At 42.4% G+C, this 25,739-nt stretch overlaps 1 protein-coding gene across 7 annotated transcripts in view; it reads right to left on the bottom strand.

Moving 5' to 3' along the window:
• The window catches only part of TMEM164 (transmembrane protein 164), a 166,540-nt gene that overhangs the window by 80,230 nt on the left and 60,571 nt on the right, over positions 1–25,739 (bottom strand). For all 7 annotated transcript variants that reach the window (XM_053201544.1, XM_053201543.1, XM_053201541.1 and 4 more), the window contains one exon: positions 16,261–16,310. In XM_053201544.1, the coding sequence (XP_053057519.1) occupies positions 16,261–16,310 (50 nt within the window). The remainder of the gene's footprint in view (positions 1–16,260; positions 16,311–25,739) is intronic.

Genomic DNA, 25,739 nt, shown 5'->3' with positions numbered 1-25,739 from the left:
ACATGTTTAAAGGACAGGCTTCCCCAGAGGAAGATAAAAATAAATAAATAAAATAAAATAAAATAAAATAAAATAAAATAAAATAAAAGCAGCCTCTGTTCCAGAAATTTTCAGAGAGATTTCGAGGAGAGGATTTGGTTGGGGCGCTGAAAATAATCAGAAAATACGTGCTAGGACTGTAGCAGCCAAAGCTCCCAAGAAAGAACAAAACTGAGTATATACACATGGGGAGGAAGGCAGTTTCTGGTGTGTTCGCAAGGGGAGGAAGTCTCTGAACAGCCCAAAGGCGTTTTCCCCCTTATAAGCATTAAGAAAGAATATGTATGGGGGTGCCTGGGTGGCTCAGTAGGTTAAGCATCCGACTTCGGCTCAGCTCATGATCTCACCGTTCGTGAGTTCGAGGCCAGAACCTGGAGCCTGGAGCCTGCTTTGGATTCTGTGTCTCTCTGTCTCTCTGCCCCTCCCCAAGTTGTGCTCTGTCTCTCTCAAAAATAAATAAACATTAAAATTTTTTTTTAAAAGAAAGAACACATATGGATCCAAGGCAGCAAGCTGACAGTTATGGCCCCTTGGAAAGGAGACAACGGAGCAATAGCATTCTGTAGAAGACCAGAAACTGGTCCCCTTGAATTGCTACTTGCTTACTATGGATTTGCTAGGTTCCTGGTGTTCCTCCTTTTGAATCTGCAGCATTCATATGTAGGGCTTTCTCTCCCTTGCCAAGAACAGTCTTAATAAAGCTGTTCAGGTCAGAGACAGTCTCCCAATCACCCTTTCCAGTAATGAGTTCAAAGCTAAGCCAAAATGCAGCTACCTCGGAGGGGAAGGTGCCAAAAGGCTGCTCTGTTTGGGGTCCCAGGGCAGCTGATCCATTGAGCGCTGCAAAAAGGGGGTGCTGAGACAGTACAGCCACTCCGAGACATTAAGACGCAAGAGGTTCAGCCTGAGCCCACCTCAACTCAGGACGGTCCTAGCAATCGGGAGTCTCCCTGCTCAAAGTCCTGCTGTTTAAAAATCTGCAAGTACAATACTGCGGGATCTAGAAAAAGAGAAGGTCACAGGGCTACTGAATACATGTAAGGTCATGTGGCCCAAAGGCCAATAGGGCACCAGTCCCACAATGCCAAGATCACATGTCAGGCTGTCCTCATTCCCCTCACCGAGACCCATGCATCCCTCACCTACCTTGGCTTGCGCCGGCCTACAGTCCTCCCTCCAGCCAGCAACGTGCCCCCTGCTCGCGGCAGCACGGATGAAATTTCATCTCATCTCCTTCAAAATCCTCTCCAGGCTGAGTCAGCAGATACTCATGACCAAATAATCCCACTTGCATCACACATCCACTCCTCTCCATGTGGACATGACAATGAGCAGATTTAAGGGTTTCCGCGGCGCTGGGGGCGGGAGAAGGGCCATCGTATACTTCCTGAGGCAGAAGACGCGAGCCAGCTCTCTGCTGTGCACTTTTCTTACAGGGCAGGGTTGGGGAAGAGGTCCCCATTCAGTCGGAGTCACTCTCTGAGGTGCCCCCAGCCCTGGCGGCACACACTTGGATAACCAGGCGCGTTAAGCCGTGAGCGCTCATAAGGCCGCTCTACTGTCTCATCACAACCCAAAAGCCAAGGAAATCTTAACAGCCACTCCCCTTTCTTTCATGTGGTCCTTCAAAATACCCCAGCTCAGACAGAGGAGAGTTCCAAAAGGCTGGATTCCTTGAGAGGCTCCCAGTCCCTTGGGAAACCAAGAATTTCACCCTCTTCAAAAAAAAAAAAAAAAAAAAAATACAGCAGCCAGGTTGCCAACAAGTAAGCTTAAAACTTAACAGGCTGACTGCACTCGAGAATGCTCTGTGGTGTTGGGATCCATGGAGACTGGGAAGGGGGAGTGAGTACATGCCACCACGTGGTGACAACACTCTCCTTCAGCCAGGATAACAGACCTGACAGAAACCAGGAAACTCCAAACCACCGCAGGACGGTCTGGGGTGGGGTGGGGGGATGTAACATACACGGCCCTTGATTTGCTAACTCGGCTCCAAGAAGAGCATTAAACATACCAGAGACCTACTCCCCTGAGCAGATTCAAAACCCCGGTTGGACCTGGGGCTCTTTCAAGATCTTGGTCAAGCTGAGGGAGGCCAAGGCTAGCACGGGAAAGCAAGAGTCACCTCTCCACACCTCTTTCACACTGGTGAAAAAAGCGCCTTGGGGACTGAGATCAGCATTGTTTCCCAACCAAACGGTCCAGGCCTCCAGCTGACAGGCCAAAAAGCTACGGATCTTCCAGCCCCAGCCCCGGCAAGAGACCACGTCATCAACAGGAAGCATCGCCGGTCTTACCAAGAAGGAAGGACTGGCTGGCTTTTAAGTTGCCTCGGGAGTAGAAAATGCCTAGTCTGAGCCTTATGCCAAAAAGTGTGACTATGAACTCTGTGTCTCTCTATCCCTAAAGACCATGAGATGATGTCACCAGCATGAATTGCAGTTTCCCAGAACCCTGCCCCACTCACTAAGGTATTCCTAAACAATGTCACTGTCCTACTGGATACATTTAATTTCTTCCTCTCTCCCTCCTCTCTTTCTGTGTACTAGATTTTTAAAATATTTATTTATTTATTTATTTATTTATTTATTTATTTATTTATTTATTTATTTATTTATTTTTGAGAAAGAGAGAGAGAGGGAGGGAGAGAAGGAAAAGAAAGAGACAAAGAATCCAAAGTAGGCTCCAGGCTCTGAGCTATCAGCACAGAGCCCGACGCAGGGTTTGAACCCACAAACAGTGAGATCATGACCTGAGCTGAAGTCTGACACTCAGCCGACTTAGCCACCCAGGCGCCCCTGCGTACTAGATTTCATTGCTCTAAACTCAAGGTCAGCCAAAGTAGGGTCATCCTGTTATGTCTGGGTTTTTTGGGGGATGTGGTAAAATATACGTATCATAAAATTTACCTTTTAACCGGTTTTTTTAAGTTTCTTTATTTATTTTGAGAGACAAAGTGTGAGTCAGGGAGGGGCAGAGAGAGAGAGAGAGAGAGAGAGAGAGAGAGAGAGAATCCCAAGCAAGCTCTGCACTGTCAGTGCAGAACCCGACATGGGGCTTGAACCCATGAACCCTGAAATCATAGTGAGCCGAAATCAAGAGTTGGACACTCAACCAACAGAGCCAGCCAGGTGCCCCACCATCTTAACCATTTTTAACTATACAGTTCAGTGACATTATATACATTCACATTGTTATACAACCATCACCTCCATCCAGCTCCAGAATGTTTTCATCTGGTTGTCCTATTTTTTGTAAATAAAGTTTTATTGGAACACAGCCAAACCCACTCACTTAGGTAATTATGTATGTTGCTTTCATGCTACTAAAAGTTATGTAGCTAAAATACAGGTCATATGGACCACAACATTCAAAATATTTATCTGGCTCATTACAGAAAAAGATTGCCAATCTCTGCTATGAACCAAGATATACACTGAATTTCTAGTTTAAAACAGCACTTGGCTAACAGCCAGTAACATAGTTTCTCCCAGCTTTCCACTAAAATTCCTAAGACAGAAAAAAGAGAAAAGACCCTCAAATCACTGAAAAATTAGACTGATGGTCATCATCCCATTCATTACGAGAATCTGGAAGAAATCTCCACTAATGATAAGGTAAGTGCCAAGATGAGGAAAAAAAAAATCTGAGGCCAATGCATGCAGCAGAAACCTGAACCAGATCAGGAGCACACGGAGTCCTGCCACTGTGGGCTTCATGGCTTAGAAATCGAAGAGTTCATCGTAACCAGCAAACTGGACAGGCACACCTCCACTAGATGACTACTGCTTTCCAAGGAAGTCGACAACTCTCCAAACTGGTCTACATGCATCTGGAGGCTGACTCCCACTCTCTGAAATGAAAAGGCCTCAAGTGATGGCTTTGGGGCTTGCACACCATGTCATGGGAGTTAAAAGTCTGGCCAAGTAATGTGTGTGGGAGGCGGCAGTTTTTCACATACTGTTACCAAAGAATGCAGCGGCAGGGGTAAGTGATTCCACACAGGTCCAGTAGAACCCACTAGATGAAGCTGCTACCCACTGGCAAACAGGCTAGAAGCTACGGACATCCACCTGCCACTGAGAGAGAAGCTGAGAAGGGGTTCTATCCAATATCAAAAAGAACATGAAAACAGTCCAAGGCAATCAACGGATGCTATCTTGAGCAAAATAATAAATAAATCCTCCTTTGTTTTTTTAATGTTTATTTATTTTGAGAGAGAGAGAGAGAGAGAGAGAGAGAGAGAGAGAAAGAGCGCGCCAGGGAGAGGCAGAGAGAGGGAGACAGACAATCTCAAGCAGGCTCCATGCTGTCAGCGTGGAGCCTGACATGGGCCTCGAATTCACAAACTGTGAGATCATGACCTGAAACCAAGAGTCAGACACTTCCCCGACTGAGCCACCCAGGCACCCCTATAAATCCTTTGAATATGCGTAAACATACCCAAGAAACAGCACAGTTCCTCTGAAAGCCTCTGGCAGCAGAAGTGCATATCATTCTGAAGTCTTGGAGGAAGGACAAAAGTCTGAATTTAGTGTCTGAGCCAGAAGTATTTGACAAAACTGCATCCTCGATAGAATATGAGAAAACATGGACTCTCCGAAACAGGTATGGAATGCCATCAGAATAACACATACTGAGAAGGAGGGGCGCCTGGCTGGCTCAGTCGGGGGAGCATGGAACTCTTGATCTTGGGGTCATGAGTTCGAGCCCCACATTGGGAGTTGAGATTACATTAAAACAAAAAAAACAATGAGAAGGAAAGACAACAAACTGGGGAGAAAAGAGAGCTTAGTAAAGCAAGGAAGAGTTAGAAAGAAATTAAGATTGTAGCAGCAGAATTAAATACCACACTAGAGATGGCAAAGAGCAAAATCAATCAAATTCATAGTATGGAAGCCAATTCTGAATCTCTCCCATGCATGCACAGTACAAGGAAAGGTGACCTTACAAATCCAACAAAGGTTGTTATTAAGAAATCTATTCATTTAACATACCAAATGGGGAGGTAAAGGAGAAAACCCAAATGAACCTCTCAATAGATTCTTAAAAATCATTGGCTAAATTAACTACATTCAACAACCATTCCTGATTTAAAAAAAAAAAATGGCAATTTAAGAATTAAGAGAATTCCTTAACGTTATAAAGGAAATCTAATCTAAACCAACAACCACCATTCAAGGCAACAGTGAAACACTAGAAACATTTTCATGAAAATCAGAAGCGGGGCAAGAATTCCTGCCAGTACCACTATTATTTAACACTGCTCTAGAAGTTATAAGCAATATAATGAGGCGTCAAAGGGGGGACGGGTGTATTTGCTCTTTAAAAGGGGATAAGGGGGGCAGCTGGGTGGCTCACTTGGTGGAGCATCTGACTCTTGATCTCAGCTCAGTTCATGATCTCACAGCTTGTGAGATCAAGCCCCGTGTTGGGCTGTGTGCTAACAGCATGGAGCCTGCTTGAGATTCTCTCTCTCTCTCTCTCTCTCTCTCTCTCTCTCTGAAAATAAACAAATAAACTTAAGAAAACAGAGAAGTAAGATTACCATCTGGGCATTGATGCCATTAATTTCCAAAATAACCCAAGTGAAGCAATAAGAATCTATTAAAATAGTAAGCACAGTGGCCAAATATAAAATAAACATGTATAATCAAAATCTTTCCTATGTACCAGTAAGAACTACTTTGAAAATGTAAGAAATAAATTACATCATAAACTACAAACTGTTCAGGAATGACTCTGGTGAGAAATAGGTAGGATATGCATGCACATACCCTTAAAGAACATAAAAGAAAGCTTGGCTATATGAACTAATGTACCATGTGTTTTCCTATATGGACAGACTCTGTATTATAATGGTGTTAATGAAATTTTAGGCTTCAAGTCATTCCAATCAAAATGAATACAATTTGAAGGAGAATCTGACAAAAAAACATCCTGAGTTCATTTGGAAGGAAAAAAAAATGGTTCAGACCAGCTAAGAAAAAAGCGTGGGTAAAGTAATAGGCTATGAACAACTGCAAAGAGAAATCTGGCCTGCTAGCTGTTGCAAATACAAGAGTATTAAAATGGTGAAGGACCCCGGATGCCTGGGTGGCTCAGTCGGTTTAGCGGCTGACTTCCGCTCAGGTCATGATTTCACAGTTCATGAGTTCAAGCCCCGCATCAGGCTCTGTGCTGACAGCTCGGAGCCTGGAGCCTGCTTCAGATTCTGTGACCCCCCCCCCCGTGCCCCTCCCCTGATCTCATTGTGTCTCTCGCTCTCAAAAATAAGTAAACATAAAAAAATCAAAAAATAATACAACGGTGAAGGACCCAAAAAAGACATCAATGGAATAGCAAAACAAGCCCCCAAAATAAATCCTAGCATGCAAAAGAATTTAAGTGCACAACAGCAATAATCATAGGGAAACAGTTATTCAAGAAACAGAGCTCCAAAAAATGACAATTTGAGGAAAAATATAAATTATATCCCTACCACATACTATTCACAAAATGAATTTTCAATGAACTGACAGCTAGATATTTTTTAAAACAATTAAAAATCCAGATTGCCTATCTGATCTTTGGAGGGGGTGCAGATTTTCAGGCATAAAAACACCAGAAGAAATCACCATTGTCTGAAGGCAGTTTGGAAACCCATCAATGTGTCCAATACAAACATCAACTGTACATCAAAAGCATCATCAACAAGTTAGAAGACAATCTGGGAAGAACATTTCCTACGAAGGTGATAAAGGATTAATATTCTATATACAGATGATGCATGCAGATCAATGAGAAGAGAAACACCCCCATGTAATAACTGGGCAGAGAACACGGAGTGGCAATTCACAGATTAAAATATATAATGAGTAATAGGCATGATATGTATAGGTTTGGAATTTTCTATAATGAAATTTGAAGGGACAAAATGGAGGAAAAGGGAAGGGAGAAAGCAAATGAGAAGCCACTAGGGAGATGAGGGGGAGAACTGGGTAGGTTTGCAAAAGGGGGTCTTATGTATGAAGAACCTGTGATCCATCCATAGATGAATGGATAGAGAAGATGTGCTATAGATACACAACAGAATATTACTCAGCCATCAAAAAGAACGAAATGTTGCCACTTGTGACAACCCAGATGGACCTAGAGGGTATTATTACGCTAAGTGAAATAAGTCAGAAAAAGACAATTACCGTATGATTGCGCTTACATATGAAATCTAAAAATTAACGTAAAGAAACCCGAAAAAAATCAGAAACTGACTCATACACACGAAGAACATACTGGTGGTTGCCAGAATGGAGGAAGGTAGGGGGGTCGGCAAGACAGGTAAAGGGGATTAAGAAGTACAAACCTGCAGTTATAAAATAAATATAAGATACGGGGATGAAAAGTACAGCAGAGGTAATATAGTCAATAATATTGTAATGACTTTGTATGGTGACAGATGGTAACTCACTTACCCTGATGAGCATTTTATCACATATATAATTGTTGTATCACTATGCTATATACCCAAAATTAATATATGTCAATGATACTTCAATTAATTAATCAATTTTGAGAGAGATTGATGAATTAATTAATTAAGAACCTGTGAGGCAGGCTGGTTCATATTATGGGACTGGGGATGTACGATCAAGGTAATTGAGACAGGTAACTTTTTTGAAGTCAGTAGCAGGATTGTAAGTGCATTAAGATCTCTAAGAATATCGTTGTTTTTCTCAAACCCGAGTGAGAGGAAGAATTCTAGGGCTTGGATACTGAAGGTACTGGGATATGGCTCTTCAGGAAAGAACCACTCAAAACAGCCAAACGAGTAAAAAGAGAATGGCTCAGATTCAAGGAGACACAGAACAGTGCTGCAAGCATACACACAACACAACAAGCGATCCTGGTTGCTGCTATATGAGCATTCATGGAGACGAGGAGCCAAGAATAGAAGGGAGAAGAAGGCTTCAGAAGCCACATGCTGCCAGGCTGGAATTCTAGGAGTAATAGATACTGGAGAGCAAAAGATTACCACGCCAGAGGTTGCAGTGGTGGTGGGCCAGATAGAAACCCCTTCCAGCCCCAGCTCCAGACTCCACATACGTGCTTTCTGCTGAGGAAGCCTCCTTAGCTGCAGACTTAGCAAGTCACAGGTCCACAGAGGGGCACATAAATGAAGCGCTCTGGGACCCAGCCAGAACACTGGGGAACCGCCATTCCCTCTTGTCAAGTGCACCATGGGTACCCTGTGGAGGATCCTGCCCCTTCTCCACCCCAAAGAGAATTGCCAGCCCCTGCCCAGCATGGGGTGTGTGGACCGCTGGGCACACCATACCCTTTTCCTGCAGTGTCCGGGCACGCCTCCAAGAAGAACACGCCAGCCTTGGCTTAGCTGGGAAGCAGACAAACTCATGCTTGGCTGGCACAGCCAAGGGCCAATAGAAAAAAACAAGAGTTGGGTATATAGTGCTACTCACTGCAACCTACAAAACACGCTGGCATAAAGACCACAGTGGTGCCCGTCTGTGTACACTGACATTTGAGGAATTTTAACTAGGATGCTTTCATGGCTTTAACTCCTTAAATAATAATAGGATAGCAGAAAATATTCACTTAAGCAACATAAGGTAGTGATTAAAAGCACTGGTGCTGGAGTCAGGGACACATTGGATCAAATCCCACCTGTACCGCTTACAAGCCACTTAAGTCACTTCAACTTCCTGAGCCTCTGTTTTCTTGATGTAACTGGGGATACTATTTGTACCACCCACACAGGTCTGCTGGGAGAATTAAATGAGATAATCCACGTTAAGTATTTCCCACCATGCCTAGGCACACGATAAGCCTGATTACGAACATTAGCAGGAAAGGAAGAATGGGAATCCTGGTTTTCCACTCTGTAATGTCAGCCATGCTATCTAAGATCTTTTGGTCCCAAATGGTTGACTTTTGTGTGAATAACACAGTCCCTATCTCACAGCATTATGTGAAGGATTAGATGAGACTGTTTAAGACAAAGTACTTTGAAAACAGTCATGACCTATACTCAAGTAAGGTGGAGTTATTAAGAACTATTTCCCAGGGGGAGCACCTGGGTGGCTCAGTCGGTTAAACATCCGACTTCAGCTCAGGTTATGATCTCGCAGTTTTTGAGTTCGAGCCCCACGTAGGGCTCTGTGCTGACAGCTCGGACCCTGGAGCCTGCTTTGGATTCTGTGTCTCCTCCTCTCTCTGCCCCTCCCATGTTCATGCTCTGTCTCTCTCTGTCTCTCAATAATAAATAAATGTTAAAAAAATTTTTTTAAAAGAACTATTTCCCAGGGGCGCCTGGGTGGCTCAGTCAGTTAAGCATCTGACTTTGGCTCAGGCCATGATCTCATGGTTACTGGGCTCAAGCCCCGCACTGGGCTCTGTGCTGACAGCTCAGAGCCTGGAGCCTGCTTTGCATTGTGTGTGTCTCTCTTTCTCTCTGCCCCTCCCCAACTTGTGCTCTCTCTCAAAAATAAATAAATAGGGGCACCTGGGTGGCTCAGTCGGTTAAGTGTCCGACTTTGGCTCAGGTTATGATCTCACGGTCCGTGCGTTCGAGCTCCGTGTCAGGCTCTGTGCTGACCGCTCAGAGCCTGGAGCCTGTTTTCGATTCTGTATCTCCTTCTCCCTCTCTGCCTCTTCCCCACTCATGCTCTGTTTCTCTCTCTCAAAGATAAACAAACATTAAAAACAATTTTTTTAATAAATAAATAAACTTTTTTTTTCAAAAAGAGCTATTAGGGCACCTGGATGGCTCACTCGGTGAAGTGTCCGACTTTCCCTCAAGTCATGATCTCACAATTTGTGGGTTCAAGCCCCTCATCGGGTGGGCTCTGTGCTCACAGCTTAGGGCCTGAAGCCTGCTATGGATTCTGTGTCTCCCTCTCTCTCTCTGCCCCTCACCCACTTGTTCTCTGTCTCTCTCTCGAAATTAAACAAACATTAAAACACAATTTTAAAAAGAACTATTTTTAACTTCACACTGCATGTAATATTTCCACACAATGGAATAATATGCACCAAAGAAAAAGTATGTGCATGATAAAAACTTGGATGGATCTGCAAGGAATTATAAGTAAAAAACAAAAACAAAAAAAACCCACAAAAAAACAGCCAATCCCGAAGATATAATATAGCATTCTTAAAATAACAAACATTTGGACATGGAGAACAGATTTGTTGCCAGGGGTCAGGGACAGGGTACAGGTGGGAGAGTACTGACTGTGGCTACAAAAGGTCAACAGGAGAGGCGCCTGAGTGGCTCAGTCGGCTAAGTGTCCAAACTCAACTCAGGTCATGATCTCGTAGTCCGTGAGTTCAAGCCCCATGTCAGGCTCTGTGCTGACAGCACAGTCTAGAGCCTGCTTTGGATTCTGTGTCTCCCTCTCTCCCTCTCTGCCCCTCCCCTGCTCACACTCTGTTCTCTCTCTCTCTCTCTCAAAAATAAGTAAGTTAACATTAAAAAAATTAGCTTAAAAAAAGGGCAACAGGAAAGATCCTCATAGTGATGAAACTGCTCTGTACCTCAACTGTACCAATGTCAATATCGTGGGTGTCATACTGCATTACAGTTTTGCAAGAGGTTACCACTGGAGAAAACTAGGTGAAGGGTACACAGGATCTCACCATTTTTCTTACAACTGCACCTATATTATGATATGATATTCATTATATTATATAATTATCTCAAAGTATAAAACTTTAATTTTAAAACATATGGATGATGAGTTTAACAAAATGGGGGAAATGTGATATTAAGTAAACAAAGCAGAACAGGAAACAATATTTAAAGAAGGTAGAAACTCGGGGCGACTGGGTGGCTCAGTCGGTTGAGCAACTGACTTCGGCTCAGGTCATGATCTCACAGCTCATGGGTTCAAGCCCCATGTCGGGCTCTGTGCTGACAGCTCGGAGCCTGGAGCCTGCTTCGGATTCTGTGTCTCCCTCTCTCTCTGCCCTTAACCCACTCACATTCTGTCTCTGTCTCTCTCAAAAATAAATAAACATTAAAAAAATAATAAAAATAAAGAAGGTAGAAACTAAAGGAATAAATACATATCTTTTTACCATGAGTGTGTGTGTGTGTGTGTGTATAAACTGTATCTAAAACCAGATTCTATAACTCAACCACAAAATAAAGTACTTATTAACCTAACTAAACTATAATAATGAAAACAAAAACAGACAAGACTAAACCCAAAAAAGAAGACAGGACTACAGATGAGGAGATAGTTTTTTAAATTATCAAAAATAAGAGGATACTACATGCTCCACTAAATTCATGACAACAAATCCGAAAACTCAGAAGAAATGAGCAACTTTCCAGTAAAATACAAATGACCAAAACTGACCCAAAAGATCTGAGTAGGTGAATTACCATAGAAGACACTGGAAAGGTGGTTAAGGGTGTACCAACAGAAAAAGGCAATAGGACCAGATGGGCTTCACAGCTGAGTTTTACCTGACCTTAAAAAAAAAAAAAAAACTTCTAAACCAACAACAAAATAAAGAAAAAAAGAAAAGAAAAAGCATGTTAAAAAATAAAAAAAAAATTAATAACACATAATTTCTAAGGGTAATTAAATTGTTCCAGGCCAGACAAAGAGAAGAAGTATGCTGCAATTCAATTTTAATCCTTTCCCCTGATGAAAAAAATCCCCCCAAATGACTCCCATCTCACTTATGAATACTGAGACAAGGGTTCTAAATATACGATTGATAGGAGTGCCTGGGTAACTCAGTTGGTTAAGCATCAGACTTCAGCTCAGGTCATGATCTCACACTCCATGAGTTTTGGCCCCGCGTGGGGCTCTGTGCAGCTCAAAGCCTGGAGCCTGCTTTGGACTCTGTGTCTCCCTCTCTCTCTGTCCCTCCCTTGCTCATGCTTTCTGCCTCAAAAATAAATAATAAAATAAAAATAATAAATAAAGGATTGACAAATGGAATCCAGCAATGTATCAAAATAATATAACACGAGCAGCAGGACTTACTTCAGCATGTAAGAGTAGTTCAAAACCAGTAAATTTATGAACATAGGTCACTGTATCAAAAAGTTAAATGGAAAACAAAATACTCAACAGACATAGAAAAAAGCATTTGAGGGGCACCTGGGTGGCTCAGTCGGTTGAGCATCTGACTTCAGCTCAGGTCATGATCTTGCGCGATTCGTGAGTTGCACTGTCAGCACAGAGCCCACTTTGGATCCTCTGTATCCCTCTCTTTCTCACTGCCCCTTCCCCACTTGCACACACGCATGCACAGGCACGTGCACTCTCTCTCTCTCTCAAAAATAAATAAACATTTTAAAAAATTATAAGAGGGGCGCCTGTGTGGCTCAATCAGTTAAGCACCAGACTTCAGCTCAGGTCACGATCTCACAGTTCGTGTGTTCAAGCCCCGCATCCAGCTCTGTGCTGACAGCAGGGAGCCTGGAGCATGCTTCGGATTCTGTGTCTCCCTCTCTCTGCCCCTCCCCAGCTCATGCTCTCTCTCTGTCTCTCTCTCTCAAAAATAAATATTAAAAAATTATAAAAAATAATTTTAAAAATTGTAAGAAAAAAGCATTTGATAAAATGCAGGAACTGTTTTCTCGGAAAATCTCTAAGTTAATGCAGCATTTACATGCAATAGACTATTTAACATACACCAACAGCAAACAGGGAGAAACACAGAGAACAACTCCATTTAAGATCAGTTTTACAGGGATGCCCGGGTGGCTCAGTCGGTTAAGCATCTAACTTTGGCTCAGGTCATGATCCCGTGGTTCGTTCGAGCCCTACATAGGGCTCTGTGCTGACAGCTCAGAGCCTGGAGCCTGCCTCAGACTCTGTGTCTCCCTCTCTCTCTCAAGAGTAAACATTAAAAAATTTTTTTAAAAAAAGATCAGTTTTATACACAGCAGCCCACCAGCACCATTTTTACTTAACTCTGAGTTTCAAGCAAAAGCAATAACCGAAGAAAATAGCTGGTATAACCACTGGAGAGACAGCATAAAATGAAAATTAATTTTACCAAAACTAACAAGAGGATCTGATAGGATGGCTGGACCTGAGAACTACTGCTAAAATCAACAACCTTCTTCTAGCAAGAAGCAGTTAGGAATGGAAAGGAGAACATTCTTCAACTCATCAGGGACAGAAAAGCTATTAATTCTTTAGGAATAAATGTATGAAGAAAGGCACAAAATGAGATCTGAACAGATGGAAAGAAATACCATTTCTTCGATGAAAAGACCTACATAATTTTCAAACATCAGTTCTCACAAAACTGAAATATACATTTAATGCAATTCTAATTAGAATCTAAATAGGGCTGATGGGGAGGGTTGAATAAAAGTGACCTTAAAATTTACATATAAGAAAAATATGCCAATGAATAGCCAAGAAAAATATTTTTATGCTAACCAATCAACAAAATCATTTAAGTAATCAAATCAACATGTTTGAGTAGACAGATATATGAAACAGAATAAAGGATCCAATGAATGAATTCTTATATATGAGAAGTTTAGTAGGTAACAAAAATGGTAGTTCAGTTCACAGAGAAAAATAGGAATTATGTAATATATCATGCTAGTACAACTAACTAGCCATCTTTACGAAAATAATCTTAACCAAGACTGGGAACCCAGAAGCTATAATAATATTTGAATGTGAAAAAATGTAAAAAATCACACAGAAAAACACACTATCAGCCAAGTCAGTACATACAGATCAGGGAAAGATATCTATAATGATGCCAATAGGCAAAGGGCCAATATCTAAAATATACAAAGAAGTCTTACAAATGAAGAAAAATCTAAACAACCCATAAGAAATGGGCAGATGGTATGAACAGACAATTCAAAGAGCTAATTTAATTGGATAAAAAAATGTGAGATAATACTGAAATTCATTAGTAGCCAAGGAAATACATCTATTAAGTTGTCAAAATTATAAGTCATAACACCTTATGCTGGAATGGATATGAAGAAAGTAATCATCTCATGTATTACATATAAAAGGGAAAAGCGAATTATAACAGCCGGTTTTTGTACATCAAAATGGAAAAATCTATTAACATAAATATATATTTATATGTAAACATTCGTGTTTGTGTGTGTGTATAAATTAAAAGCACCAGTATATAAGGGCATATGTACAATGATGTTGATTTCAGCATTGATTATAGTGGCAGCGTTCTGGAAAGAACACATGTAAACATTCATTAATAGAAGAATGGCTACGGTAGGGCGCCTGGGTGGCTTGGTCGGTGAAGCGTCCGACTTCGGCTCAGGTCATGATCTCACGGTCCGTGAGTTCGAGCCCCGTGTCGAGCTCTGTGCTGACAGCTCAGAGCCTGGAGCCTGTTTCAGATTCTGTGTCTCCCTCTCTCTCTGCTCCTCCCCTGTTCATGCTCTGTCTCTCTCTGTCTCAAAAATAAATAAACATTAAAAAAAAAATTTAAAGAAGAATGGCTACAGGTGCCTGGCTGGCTCAGTTGGTAGAGCATGCAATTCTTGATTTCCGGATTGTAGGTTCAAGCCCCATGGAGGGTGTAGAGATTAAAAAATAAAAATCTTTAAAAAAAAGAAGAATGGCTACATAAATTGTGTATCCATGAAATATTTGGCAGTTTTGTGAAAGAATAAGGTATACCAGTAAACTTTGATAGATTCCCATGAGATATCGCTGAGTAAAAAGCAAGATGTATTACAGTATATATAAGATTCTATGTTTGTAAAACAATCAATGAACAACAACAGCAAAACATTCCAAAACCCCTGTGTGTCAGTGTGCACATGCATGCATGTATGTGTACATACCTATGAGCAAAGAAAAAAAAAACCAGAAGGCTACATACTGGTTTGGTAATATGCAGGTGTGGAAAGGTAGAGGTAGGAGCCAAACAAAATAAAGAAAAATAAAAAAAAATAACCACTATAAAAAAAAGATATCTAGCGATAATGTTTATGTATTTTCATATGCATACATGTATAAGGAAATTGAATTAAATTTAGAAAAGATACAGTAAGAATCCTAAGTATGATCTCTGCTTATTTAAAAAAAAAAGTGGTAACTGAAATTATTTCTTGGTGGTAGATTAAGGGTGATGCTTATTTTCTTCTTTATGTGTCTCTGTATTTTCTATAATGAGAATTGTTACTTTAATAATAATGAAATAAAACCAATAAATGTTACTTTCAAAACATTACACTGAAAAATTGAGCTCATTTTGGGAAATCAAGGGAGGGAAACAGGGCTAAATAGCCTTCCATTTAGGGTACAAGAAATCAGGATCCATTTGCCCTCATCCAGCAGAAAGCTACTCACCTAAGGCAAGAGACTAAGTGGCTATTCCAAGGAGCTGTTTGAAGCAGCAAATGGGGTATATTTCCCCCTACCTAACACATTAACGACTTAAGTAAATCAGAAAGCTATTCACACCACTCTGAATTACCCAAAGATCTACTGGGCCCCTTACTTCCTGTCTCTTCCCTCTGGCCTGTGGCCATTTCACTGCTCAGGAACAGCTCCAAAATGGGGGCCAGGGAAGGGGGAAAGAGATGAAATTAATTCGGTCGATTTAGCTTCTCATTAGCAACTCCACTTGAGAAGTGAGATGGTCACAACTCATGGTTAAAAGGAGGGTTCCGGGACTCTTGACAATTTCACTGAAGCCCATTTGCCTTCAGATAAACATGATTTGCCTACAATACACTTTAATGGATTTGATGCTTGCTATTTTTAAGAAAGTCAGAACTTGTAATAAGGTGCTATTTTTCTCTCCTCACTTTAAACTTTAAAAAAAAAACAACACAGAAACATACGAACAAAGGCCTTCGAAGTGAAGGACCATATCCTCAGTGGAGCAGCTGGACCACAGTGCGATGATTCTTGAGAGGAGGGAAGCTGTCTGGCCCCCAGCATGCTCTCAAGAGAAACTGTAGGAAGCCAGCAATCTTCCAAGGGAGCAGGCCTTGGCCATAAACAACCACCACAAAACACTCACTAAAAAGGACTTGTCAGGGCTTGACAAAAGCCAAGTCTCTCCATATCAGATCTCCGTGTTTCACTCTACAAAAGCCTCGTAGACTTTTGTCCCTTGGGAAGCCCCCACACAAAGTGGTGCAGGCCCAAGATGTTCCCACAGATGTGCTCATGTGCTTTGTCATGAAACACAATGTTCGGAATCGCAATGGCAACAGAGCAAAAAACAATTGTCCCTTACTTGAACACGACGATAGCTCCAGGACACGGAGGGCAGGCCAAGAGAAAGATCTGCAAGTAAAAAAGAATTAGGAATGGTTATCATGAGGAATACTGTACACAGTTAGAAAATGTTAGTTCATTAATAATAGTAGTAACGGTAGTAACAGTACCAATAAATAACCAAACTCTAACACAAAAAATGCAATATAAAAACGTAGAGAGGCAAGCAGGTGGTCTTCCACACGTACTTCTGTTTGCACAGGCATCTAGGTATGTGGATACGTCTAGGGGTGTGTGTGTGTGTGTGTGTGTGCGTGCGTGTGTGAGACTGGCAGAAAAGGGAGACAGATAGAGACTGAGGGAATGTTTAGGGACAAGGTAGGAAAAGCCTTTTTTAGACCCTTTTAGCCTCTAGAACACTTCCTCTTGACCTCTAGAGCAGGACTCAATTTTTCAACTCTTCAGTGTCAATATGATCCAGCAGCCAGTCTGAGAAGCTTTTAACCCAGGGCAAACAAAAATATATCCTATGAATGGGACAAAATACGCAAATGCCATCTGGTTTGCCTCCCACGGGGGAAGGTAGAGTAATCAATACCCAGCACTGCCAGATTTAGCAAATAAAAAATACAGGAGGCCAAGTTAAATTTGAATTTCAGATAAACAATGAATAATGTTTTGTGTAAGTATGTTCCATGCAATATTTAGGATATACTTATATAAACACATTATTCATTGTTTACCTGAAAAATTCAAATCTAACTGTGCCTCCTGTATCCTATCTGGCAACTCCACCAATATGGCCACCCCCAGGCTCCAAACCTCCCTTTGATTTTGAAGGGGCGCAAATTTTGCCACCCTGAAATATGTCTCTTTGGCATAAGGATGATTTTAAGTTGGTTATTTTTTAAGAAACCGTAGACATAGGAAAAGCTCTGAAAAGTGAGAAGTTTACCCTTCTGTAGGAGACACGTACATTTATAAGGGAAATCTCCACTTCTAAGAATGGCTCCCCCTCTGTACCAGGAAAAGGAGGATGATTCAGACTCTAGAAAGTCTTATCAATGGGGAAGACTCTGACCTCAACCTGCATAATGACCTTACCCTTGATCACCATGCTCTTCCTGGCCTCTTCCCATAATTGACCTTCTGCCCTACACCAGCCCCACCACCCAACATCTTTCTTCTGTCTCTAAGGCTGGGGATGGTATCTAAGGTGATGGCTTGGGCCATTCCAGGGAGTTACTCAGTTTTCTTGCATCTCTCCTACGTATACAGGAGGGTATACATGCTATTAAACTTCCATTTGTTTTTCTCCTGCTAACTGGTCTTTTATTACATGGCAGGGGGTGGGGGGGGGGGTGGTAGCAGCCAAGAACCTAGAAGGGTAGAGGGAAAATTATTTTTCCTTCCCCACATTTGACTGGCTTATTTCTAACCATGATCAGGTAGTTCTATACTTCTATTCCCCTCCCGGGGCAAACCAAATGAAAAAGAACCTCGTCCAGGGCGCCTGGGTGGCTCAGTTGGTTAAGCTTCTAACTTTGGTTCAGGTCAAGATCTCATGGTTCATGAGTTTGAGTCCTGCATCAGGCTCTGTGCTGACAGCTCAGACCCCAGAGCTTGTTTTGGATTCTGTGCCTCCTCTCTCTCTCTGCCATCCCTCCCCTACTCATGCTTTGTCTCTCTCTCTCAATAATAAATAAACATTAAAAAATTTTTTTAAAAACAACCTTGTCCTTCTAAGAGACAAATCAGTCCCATGCTGCTTGGTTTGACCTAGGCTGGGGTTATAGAAAAACATGTGACAGTTTGACCTTCATGAAAGCAATGATTCTCAAGAGGGACAAAGAAACCCCTGCAGAGCTCTTGTTAAATATGCAGATTTCTAGCTGCCCCATTAGGAATGCTGACTCCAAAAGTCTGGGACTCCAGGAATCTGCATGTTTAACAAATGCCCAGGGAGATCCAACCACTCATGGCAACCAGATAAGATGACATTCAGCAGGACTACGGATTAATCAAAGAACGAAACACATGTTGGTGGAGTTCCTTCCTCTACAGTGATTTATTGGTATGGTTTGCAAAGTAATTGATCTGTGTTCCTATCTTGTTGTAAGCATTTATTTAGAAAGCTTATCTGCATTATGCACTTGTTTGGCTTACGTTGTATATACGTTAGCATTTGGCTCTTTGGTTCTCTCAAAATCTACATTTAGAAGTAAAGGGTACTATAAGCAAAGTCACAAAGAAAGATACCTGCTTGAATCCCTAACAGGAGGAAGAGAAAAGAAGAACAGAAAAGAGGAAGGGTCTTACAAAGAATGTGGCCAGGAATCCACCACCCACAAAATACCTGAGCAGAGAACCCAGCCAAGGAAATACCCACCGAGAACGAGCCTTTCCCCCTGTGGATCAATTTGATTAAAAGTGCAAAACCAATGACAATTACAGGTCCATAACCCTCATCGGCAATCACCAAATCCAAAAGGCTCTAAAAATCAAAAGTTGGATTCTTTTCAAAGCTAATTTGGTAGCAAGTAGGACTTGAACGGATCTGAGACTATTTATAAAGTTTCTTTATACCATTTATGCTGAGTATTCATATGGCTTCCATAAAAATAGTATCTTCTGATTATGGTGTACTACCATAGACTCCACTGAGGGTAGATGTAAAATACTCCACACTCACCATGTTGCTTTTCTGATTTTTTTCAAGTAAGCTCTATGCCTAACGTGGGTCTTGAACTCATGACCCCAAGATCAAGAGTTGCATGCTGTATGGACTGAGTCATCCAGACACCCCTGTATTTCCTTTCTGAAATCCAGAAGTTTCTGACTTCTGAAATACATCTGACCTGAATGGTTTGGGATAAGGACTGTCAATTTGTTATTTCAATCATCCAAACATTAATATATCCCTACTCCCCTTCCACCCCTCAGTAGCAATCCAAGAAAGAGTCAAAGCTGGTAATCTCTACCACTGACCCTTGCAGCAAAGCTAGTCACCTTAAGCAAGGGACCAAGTTGGAGGTTTGCACATAGTCACCCCAGCATCAGGCCCATCAAAAACCACACTCACAGTATAGAGTATACACAGAGCAGACAGGAGCCCCCAACCACCTTGAAAAGGCCCTCAATACTTCTGGAGTCCCCTAGGAGCCATGACAGCAGCCTTCCTGAGTTTCTGGAATAGCCAAGATACTTCATGCTAACGTGCTTAACAGAGAAGCAAAAACAACACTGGGCCCCACAGTTAACTCTTACTTTTCCTATAGCCAAGAACAGATGAGCAGATTACTGGGGCAGATTTCCCTATAACTGCTCCATTTGGCTGGTTCGGATTCATGACAGCCCTGTGCCAAAAGCCCAGAAGCCTACTAAAGGGAGCGAAGGCTCCAGTCGCAGCAACCCAATGACAGGTCTAATTTCATTTGAGGCAGCTCATCAATCTAGCTTTGACCCTAAGTGAGGTTCCCAACAGTTACTTTCACGTGGCCAAGTCATTCCACCCAGCACTTTGGCCTTTCTCACCCAGCCTGTCTATTCCCAACACTGGGACACAGGGTATCTGCTTGAGGCAATCTTTCAATCAGACACATGTAGACCTATCAAATGAGTAGGTCTGAAAAAGGACTCCAAATTCATCATATTCTAGTTCCAGTAAACCCGTGGCCTCCCTCAGCAACTTCAAAGATTTACAACATTGAACCTCTCTGCCCTAGCCTGCTGAAGCCACATCCATAAGCAACGTTAACCAAAGGAGCCATGTGAAAATAACATTTTAATTCAGAGGTCCGATGGCCCCCCAGCCTCGGCCTGAATATCCCTGCTCTCTTCCTTGCTAGCCTGCCAGCCGCCTCCGAATTTTGGTAGCGTGTTTTAGGCCAGCAGATGGAAAGCTAAACTATCCCTTCGGTTGCAAACAGAGTGGGAAGAAAAGCCACTTGGGAGAGCAAACAAGTACGGGAGGAAGAGGAGAATGCATGTGTGCGTGCCCCAGCACCAACCTGGCACTTTTGTACTTGTGCTAAGATCTGCCCAGTTCAGCACCTGAAAAAAAGGGCAGGACTAGGTAATAGAGATGTGCTAAAAGCATTTCTACTTTCCTGTTGTCTGGGAGATGGGCAGGGCCTTGTTATTAAATCCCATTTTGCAACTGAAGAAACCTAAGGGAAAGGGTTCCAACAAGAACCCAGATTCCCTAACCTCTAGTTCCACTCACTTTCCACCTCACACCTGACACGGTCCCAACTTCATAAGGGCTGCTCTTCTCTGCTTTTTTTTTTTTAATTTTTTTAAATGCTGATTTATATTTGAGAGAGAGAGAGAGTGCACGCGAGCAGGGGAGTGGCAGAGAGACAGAGACAGAATCTGGAGCAGGCTCGAGGCTCTGAGCTGTCAGCATAGAGCCCGATACGGGGCTCGAACTCGTGAACCATGAGACCACGACCTGAGCCAAAGTTGGATGCTTAATGGATTCAGTCACCCAGGCGCCCTGTGGGCTGTTCTTTAGACTCTGGACCTGCCCCGTGACCCAATGGCACATGGAGTCACCCCAGGGGCCCCACACCCATAGCACCACACAGCTCACAAGACGTAGTCACTACAAGGTGAGACATTTCCAAACACAACCTAACCAAGCATCAAATTATGTTTACACAGATGGGTTTCAGAGTTCAGCATTCCCTAAAGATGTGTTCACCTTAACTCCAACCCCTCTCATTCAGAACCAGGTCTGCTGGGTTCTGATACTCCTTGCATCCTTTGTTTTTTAAGTTTATTTATTTATTGTTGAAAGAGAGAGAGAGAGACAAAGAGCAAGTAAGGGAGGGGCAGAGAGAGGAGGAGACACAGAGAATCCCAAGCAGGCTCCGCACTGCCAGCACAGAGCCCGACGCAGGGCTCCAACTCATGAACCGCGAGACCATGACCTGAGCTGAGACCAAGAGTCGGACACTTAACCGACTGAGCTACCCAGGGACCCCTATTGCTTGGATCCTTCCAAAACTGAAGTCTTTTCCTGGAAAAAAAATACACGGGTTCCATTCAAAGCCATACCGTCTCATATTATGGTAAGCGAAACTGGTCAGACAAAGACAAATATCTTACGATGTCACTCATATGAGGACTTTAAGATGTACATACAGGAAGGGAAGCAAAAATAATATGAAAACAGGGAGGGGGACAAAACAGAAGAGGCTCTTAAATACAGAGAACAAGCAGAGGGTTGCTGGAGGGGTTGTGGGAGGGAGGATGGGCTAAATGGGTAAGGGGCATCCAGGAATCTACTCCTGAAATCATTGTTGCACCATATGCTAACTAACTTGGATGTAAATTAAACAATAAATTAAAAAAAAAAATTTTAAGATAAAAATTTAAAAAAAACATACCCTCTCAGATTTCCCAGGAAAGCTCCCTGTACTACTCCAAGGCTCTCCCTCCCAGTGATAAAAAGAAAGCCACAGGCCCAAGGTGGCGTCACTTACCCCCAGGATAGCAAACCAAGAATTAAGGGCAGTCGCAGCTCCCCCAGTAGAATATTAAGCCAATTGTCTGGAAGTTTTCTGGTCCTCGCCAACTAGGTACTCTATTCCGCAAAGGAACATGACCTGATCCACCTAATAAAGACCTTCTGCCCTTCCCCCTGAGAAGGTGACCTTGCCTGAAACAATCCTTTCTTTTTTTTTCTCCTTTGCTAATAACTTCCATGCCTCACCCCACTTCCTGCAAAAATCAACCATTCTGTACAACACCCCTCCCTTGCTAGATGGGATGCTGCCTGATTCACGGATCTCTTAATAAAGTCAATTAGATCCTCAAACTTACTCTGTTGACTTTTGTTCTTTAACACTGGAAATGTGTCATTTCTGCTCTTTGCAAATCATCCGATCTAGGATGTCCCAGTTCACCCTCTACCTCTGAGCTGCTCTGGTTCCAGGTTCCCAACTTTCCCCCCACCAACCTACCTCTCAGACATCACTTGTCCTACCTTCCTGTTCCTGTTCCCACAGGTACATCAGCCCCAAGTTCATTGGCATCATTGTCCAGTCCATCAACTGCTTCACCCCAGCATGAGGTCTGATAAACCCCCACTTTCCTAACACCTAAGGAAGATTAATTTTTGTTCACAGGATGAAGTGTGAGTACAATGGCAATGTAATTGGGAAGAGGGGCCGGCCGGTTGCCAAGACCACCCTAAATGAGGGACTAGCCATGTAAAGCAGTGAAGAAGGGTGGAGGGGGGGAACTAAATGAAAGAGAAACAGTGAGAGAGGACCAGGGGAGTAGTGGCCTGGCACGCAATCTTCTCAGGCCCAACCCTCTAGCTCTTATTCTGGTTCTATCTCCCACGATCCTATGATGGTACACAGCTATTTGGGGATTCCTGAGCGCCTATAACCTTTATCCACCATAGGAAAGGTCCATTCCTTCAACTGCCCAAAGTCTGTCCTAGGCTCTATTCACTAATGATCATACTCTTGTACCCTCATCCTCGCTCCCTAGACCACTGAGGTAATCTCTTCACTGGTCTCCCACATTCCAGGCACACTGCTGGAAGAAAGATCTACCTAAAACACCATTCTAACCTGCCATTTAAAATCCTTCAGGGGCGCCTGGGTGGCTCAGTCGGTTACACGTCGGACTCTTGGTTTCGGCTCAGGTTGTGATCTTGGAGTTTCAGGAGTTGGAGCCCCACATTGGGCCCTGTGCTGACAGCAGGGAGCCTGCTTGGGATTGTCTCTCTCCATGCCCCTCCCCCACTTGCGCTCTTTCTCTCTCAAAATAAACTTTGCCAAAAAAGCATTTAAAAAATAAAGTAACATAAAATAAAATCTTTCAATGACTTGCCAGTACTCACAGAAAAAGCCCAAGCTGCTTAGCATGGCAGGCAAAGCTTTCTTCGCTCTGGACCCTGTCTACCTTTCCAGCCTGGAAACCTCACACTTTGTGCCAAACTGTACTCTGAACAGGCTCCATGTTGATAAACACGCTTCTACAACCTCATTTTCTAAGCGCTTCATTTGATTCAATTATGTAGATTTGCAACAATGTACTCAACCACTCTCTTCCTACTGCACGTGCATGTTTTGTGTAAAATTTCAGATCCTTTACTATTTACTTAGTCTGCATTTATACAAGTAGAATTTCTAGGTCTTCAAAGGGAATATACAGTTTAAGGCTTTTAACCTATAATTCTAAACTGCCTTCGAGAACATTTATTTGAATTTATACCCCCACTGGCAACATAGGAGAACGTGTTTCTGCTACAACCTGTTTAAAAGGCAAAACATGGAAGGGGAGCAGAATTGGCCACCCTGAAATATGTCTCTTTGGCATAAGGATGATTTTAGCTGGTTACTTAAAAAAAAAAAAAGAAAAAAAAAAAACAGCAGACATGGGAGAAGCTCAGGAAAGTGAGTAGACGTTACCCTTCTGTAGGAGACACGTACATTTATAAAGGAAATCTCCACTTCTAAGAATGGCTCCCCCTCTGTACCAGGAAAAGGAGGATGATTCAGACTCTAGAAAGTCTCATCAATGGAGAAGACTCTGACCTCAACCTGCATAATGACCTTACCCTTGATCACCATGCTCTTTCTGGTCTCTTCCCATAATTGACCTTCTGCCCTGCACCAGCTCCACCACCCAACATCTTTCTTCTGTCTCTAAGGCTGGAGATGGTATCTAAGGTGATGGCTTGGGCCATTCCAGGGAGTTACTCAGTTTTCTTGGGTCTCTCCCATATATGCGGGAGGGACATATACATGCTATGAAACTTCCATTTGTTTTTCTTCTGTTAATCAGTCTTTTATTGCGGTGGGGGTGGGGGGTCTTAGCCAAGAACCTAGAAGGGTAGAAAGAACATTATTTTCCTCTCCAATAACACACACGTACAACTTACTGCTTTAAATGGCATGTCTCAAATGACCAGAAACGTTCAACTATTTTCTAATATATTTTTTGGACAGCTATATTTCTTCTTTGCGGACATGACCATCTGTGGCCTCTGCCTGTTTTACAACTGGTATGTTCTTTTTCTCACTGAGTTTTAAGAGCTATTTATGTTTTAATGACATTTTATACAGATTATTTGATATTTATTGCAAATATTTCCCCCAGGTCGTCACTGCTGTAGCTTTGCTTACTGTTAGTATTTTGATGTACAGAAGCTTTTTTATCTTTATGTAATCAGATGTATTTGTCATTTCCTTTATAGCTTCTGTCTTGGATGTGATGTTTAAAAGTCTTACAGTGCTGGGATTACACAAGAGTCACCTACTGCTTTCCTAATATTTTCATCATTTTATTTTTAAAGTTTCAATCTCCATTGCAAACATGATTCACTCCTCCAGAAAGGCCTTCTCACCTTTTCTTTTCTGGCTAATCCCTATTTACCCTTCAAATACAAAACTGAGCATCATTTTCTCCAGGAAGCCTTTGGCTAAATGCCCACCCACTTTCCTTCCATTAATTCCTTCTGCTTACCTCTTTCTGAGAAAGGATGATTTTTGTCACTATAAGGAGCTTGCAAAAAGAGAGCCTTCCTTCAGGAATTTAGACAAAGGGGAAATAAAGTTCCTATAAAGAGTTGGGCTTTCGAATCAACATAAAGTGGATTAATAAGGTTATAAGATCATCTTAAAACCAGAATGGTTCCCAGACTTCAAAGACCAGATTGTAACCTGTTTCAATTATACCTTAAAAAAAGAATGGGGTTGGTCAACCACTGAGATATCGAATGAGGAGAGTCACAAAGGCATATTTCATACTGTCCACACCCAAGCACTATCAGGGCTCATAAACACCCAAGTTTTCTGGTCCCATTGGCAAATTCATCCCTATTGAGAGGATGGAAACAGGACAGGTAGCACTGCTAACTGGTGCAGATTATGGGCTCTAGGGTCAAAACAAACTTGGGTCTACACGCTGGCTCTGCCACTCACCAGCATGATGGGCTTGGGCAAGAAACTGGAGGGATCCCCATTGCTAAATTAGGGATCAAAATAGTATCCATGTCTCACAAGGTTTTGGAGAGGATCAAATGCAATCGAGCAAGCCACGCTCTTGGCACGATCCCTAGTCCAGAGCTAGCACTCCATACACAATAGCTATAATTATTCTGATCTCAATAGAAACTCCATCCTTACTGTGAGCTACATCAGCAACAGCTCAGATTGAATTTCCAATTCCTCTAACTTTTTTTTCCTAACGCTTGCAAATCTCCATGCGTGCAAATAACAGTCTGATGTATTATATGGCTTCCTTTCTCCAGCTGCCTACAAGCAGAGAAGACTTAACTACTCGAGGCTCAGTTTCCTCATCTGTCAAGTGGGGATTACGACAGGGCTATCTCATAGGGTAGAGGTGAGGACTGAATGCTTGAAGCGCTTAGTTCACTGCCTGGCACACTGTAAGGAAATAAAAATAAGTACGAGCTATTGATAGCAGCATCCTTCTTGGATGCCCTTTCTCTTCTCTGACTGCAAATTCCAT

The sequence above is a fragment of the Acinonyx jubatus genome, chromosome X (assembly GCF_027475565.1).
Source record: "Acinonyx jubatus isolate Ajub_Pintada_27869175 chromosome X, VMU_Ajub_asm_v1.0, whole genome shotgun sequence".
Taxonomy (NCBI): domain Eukaryota; kingdom Metazoa; phylum Chordata; class Mammalia; order Carnivora; family Felidae; genus Acinonyx; species Acinonyx jubatus.
The sequence above is the reverse complement of the archived record's forward strand: the minus strand, read 5'-3'. Positions and strand labels throughout refer to the sequence as shown.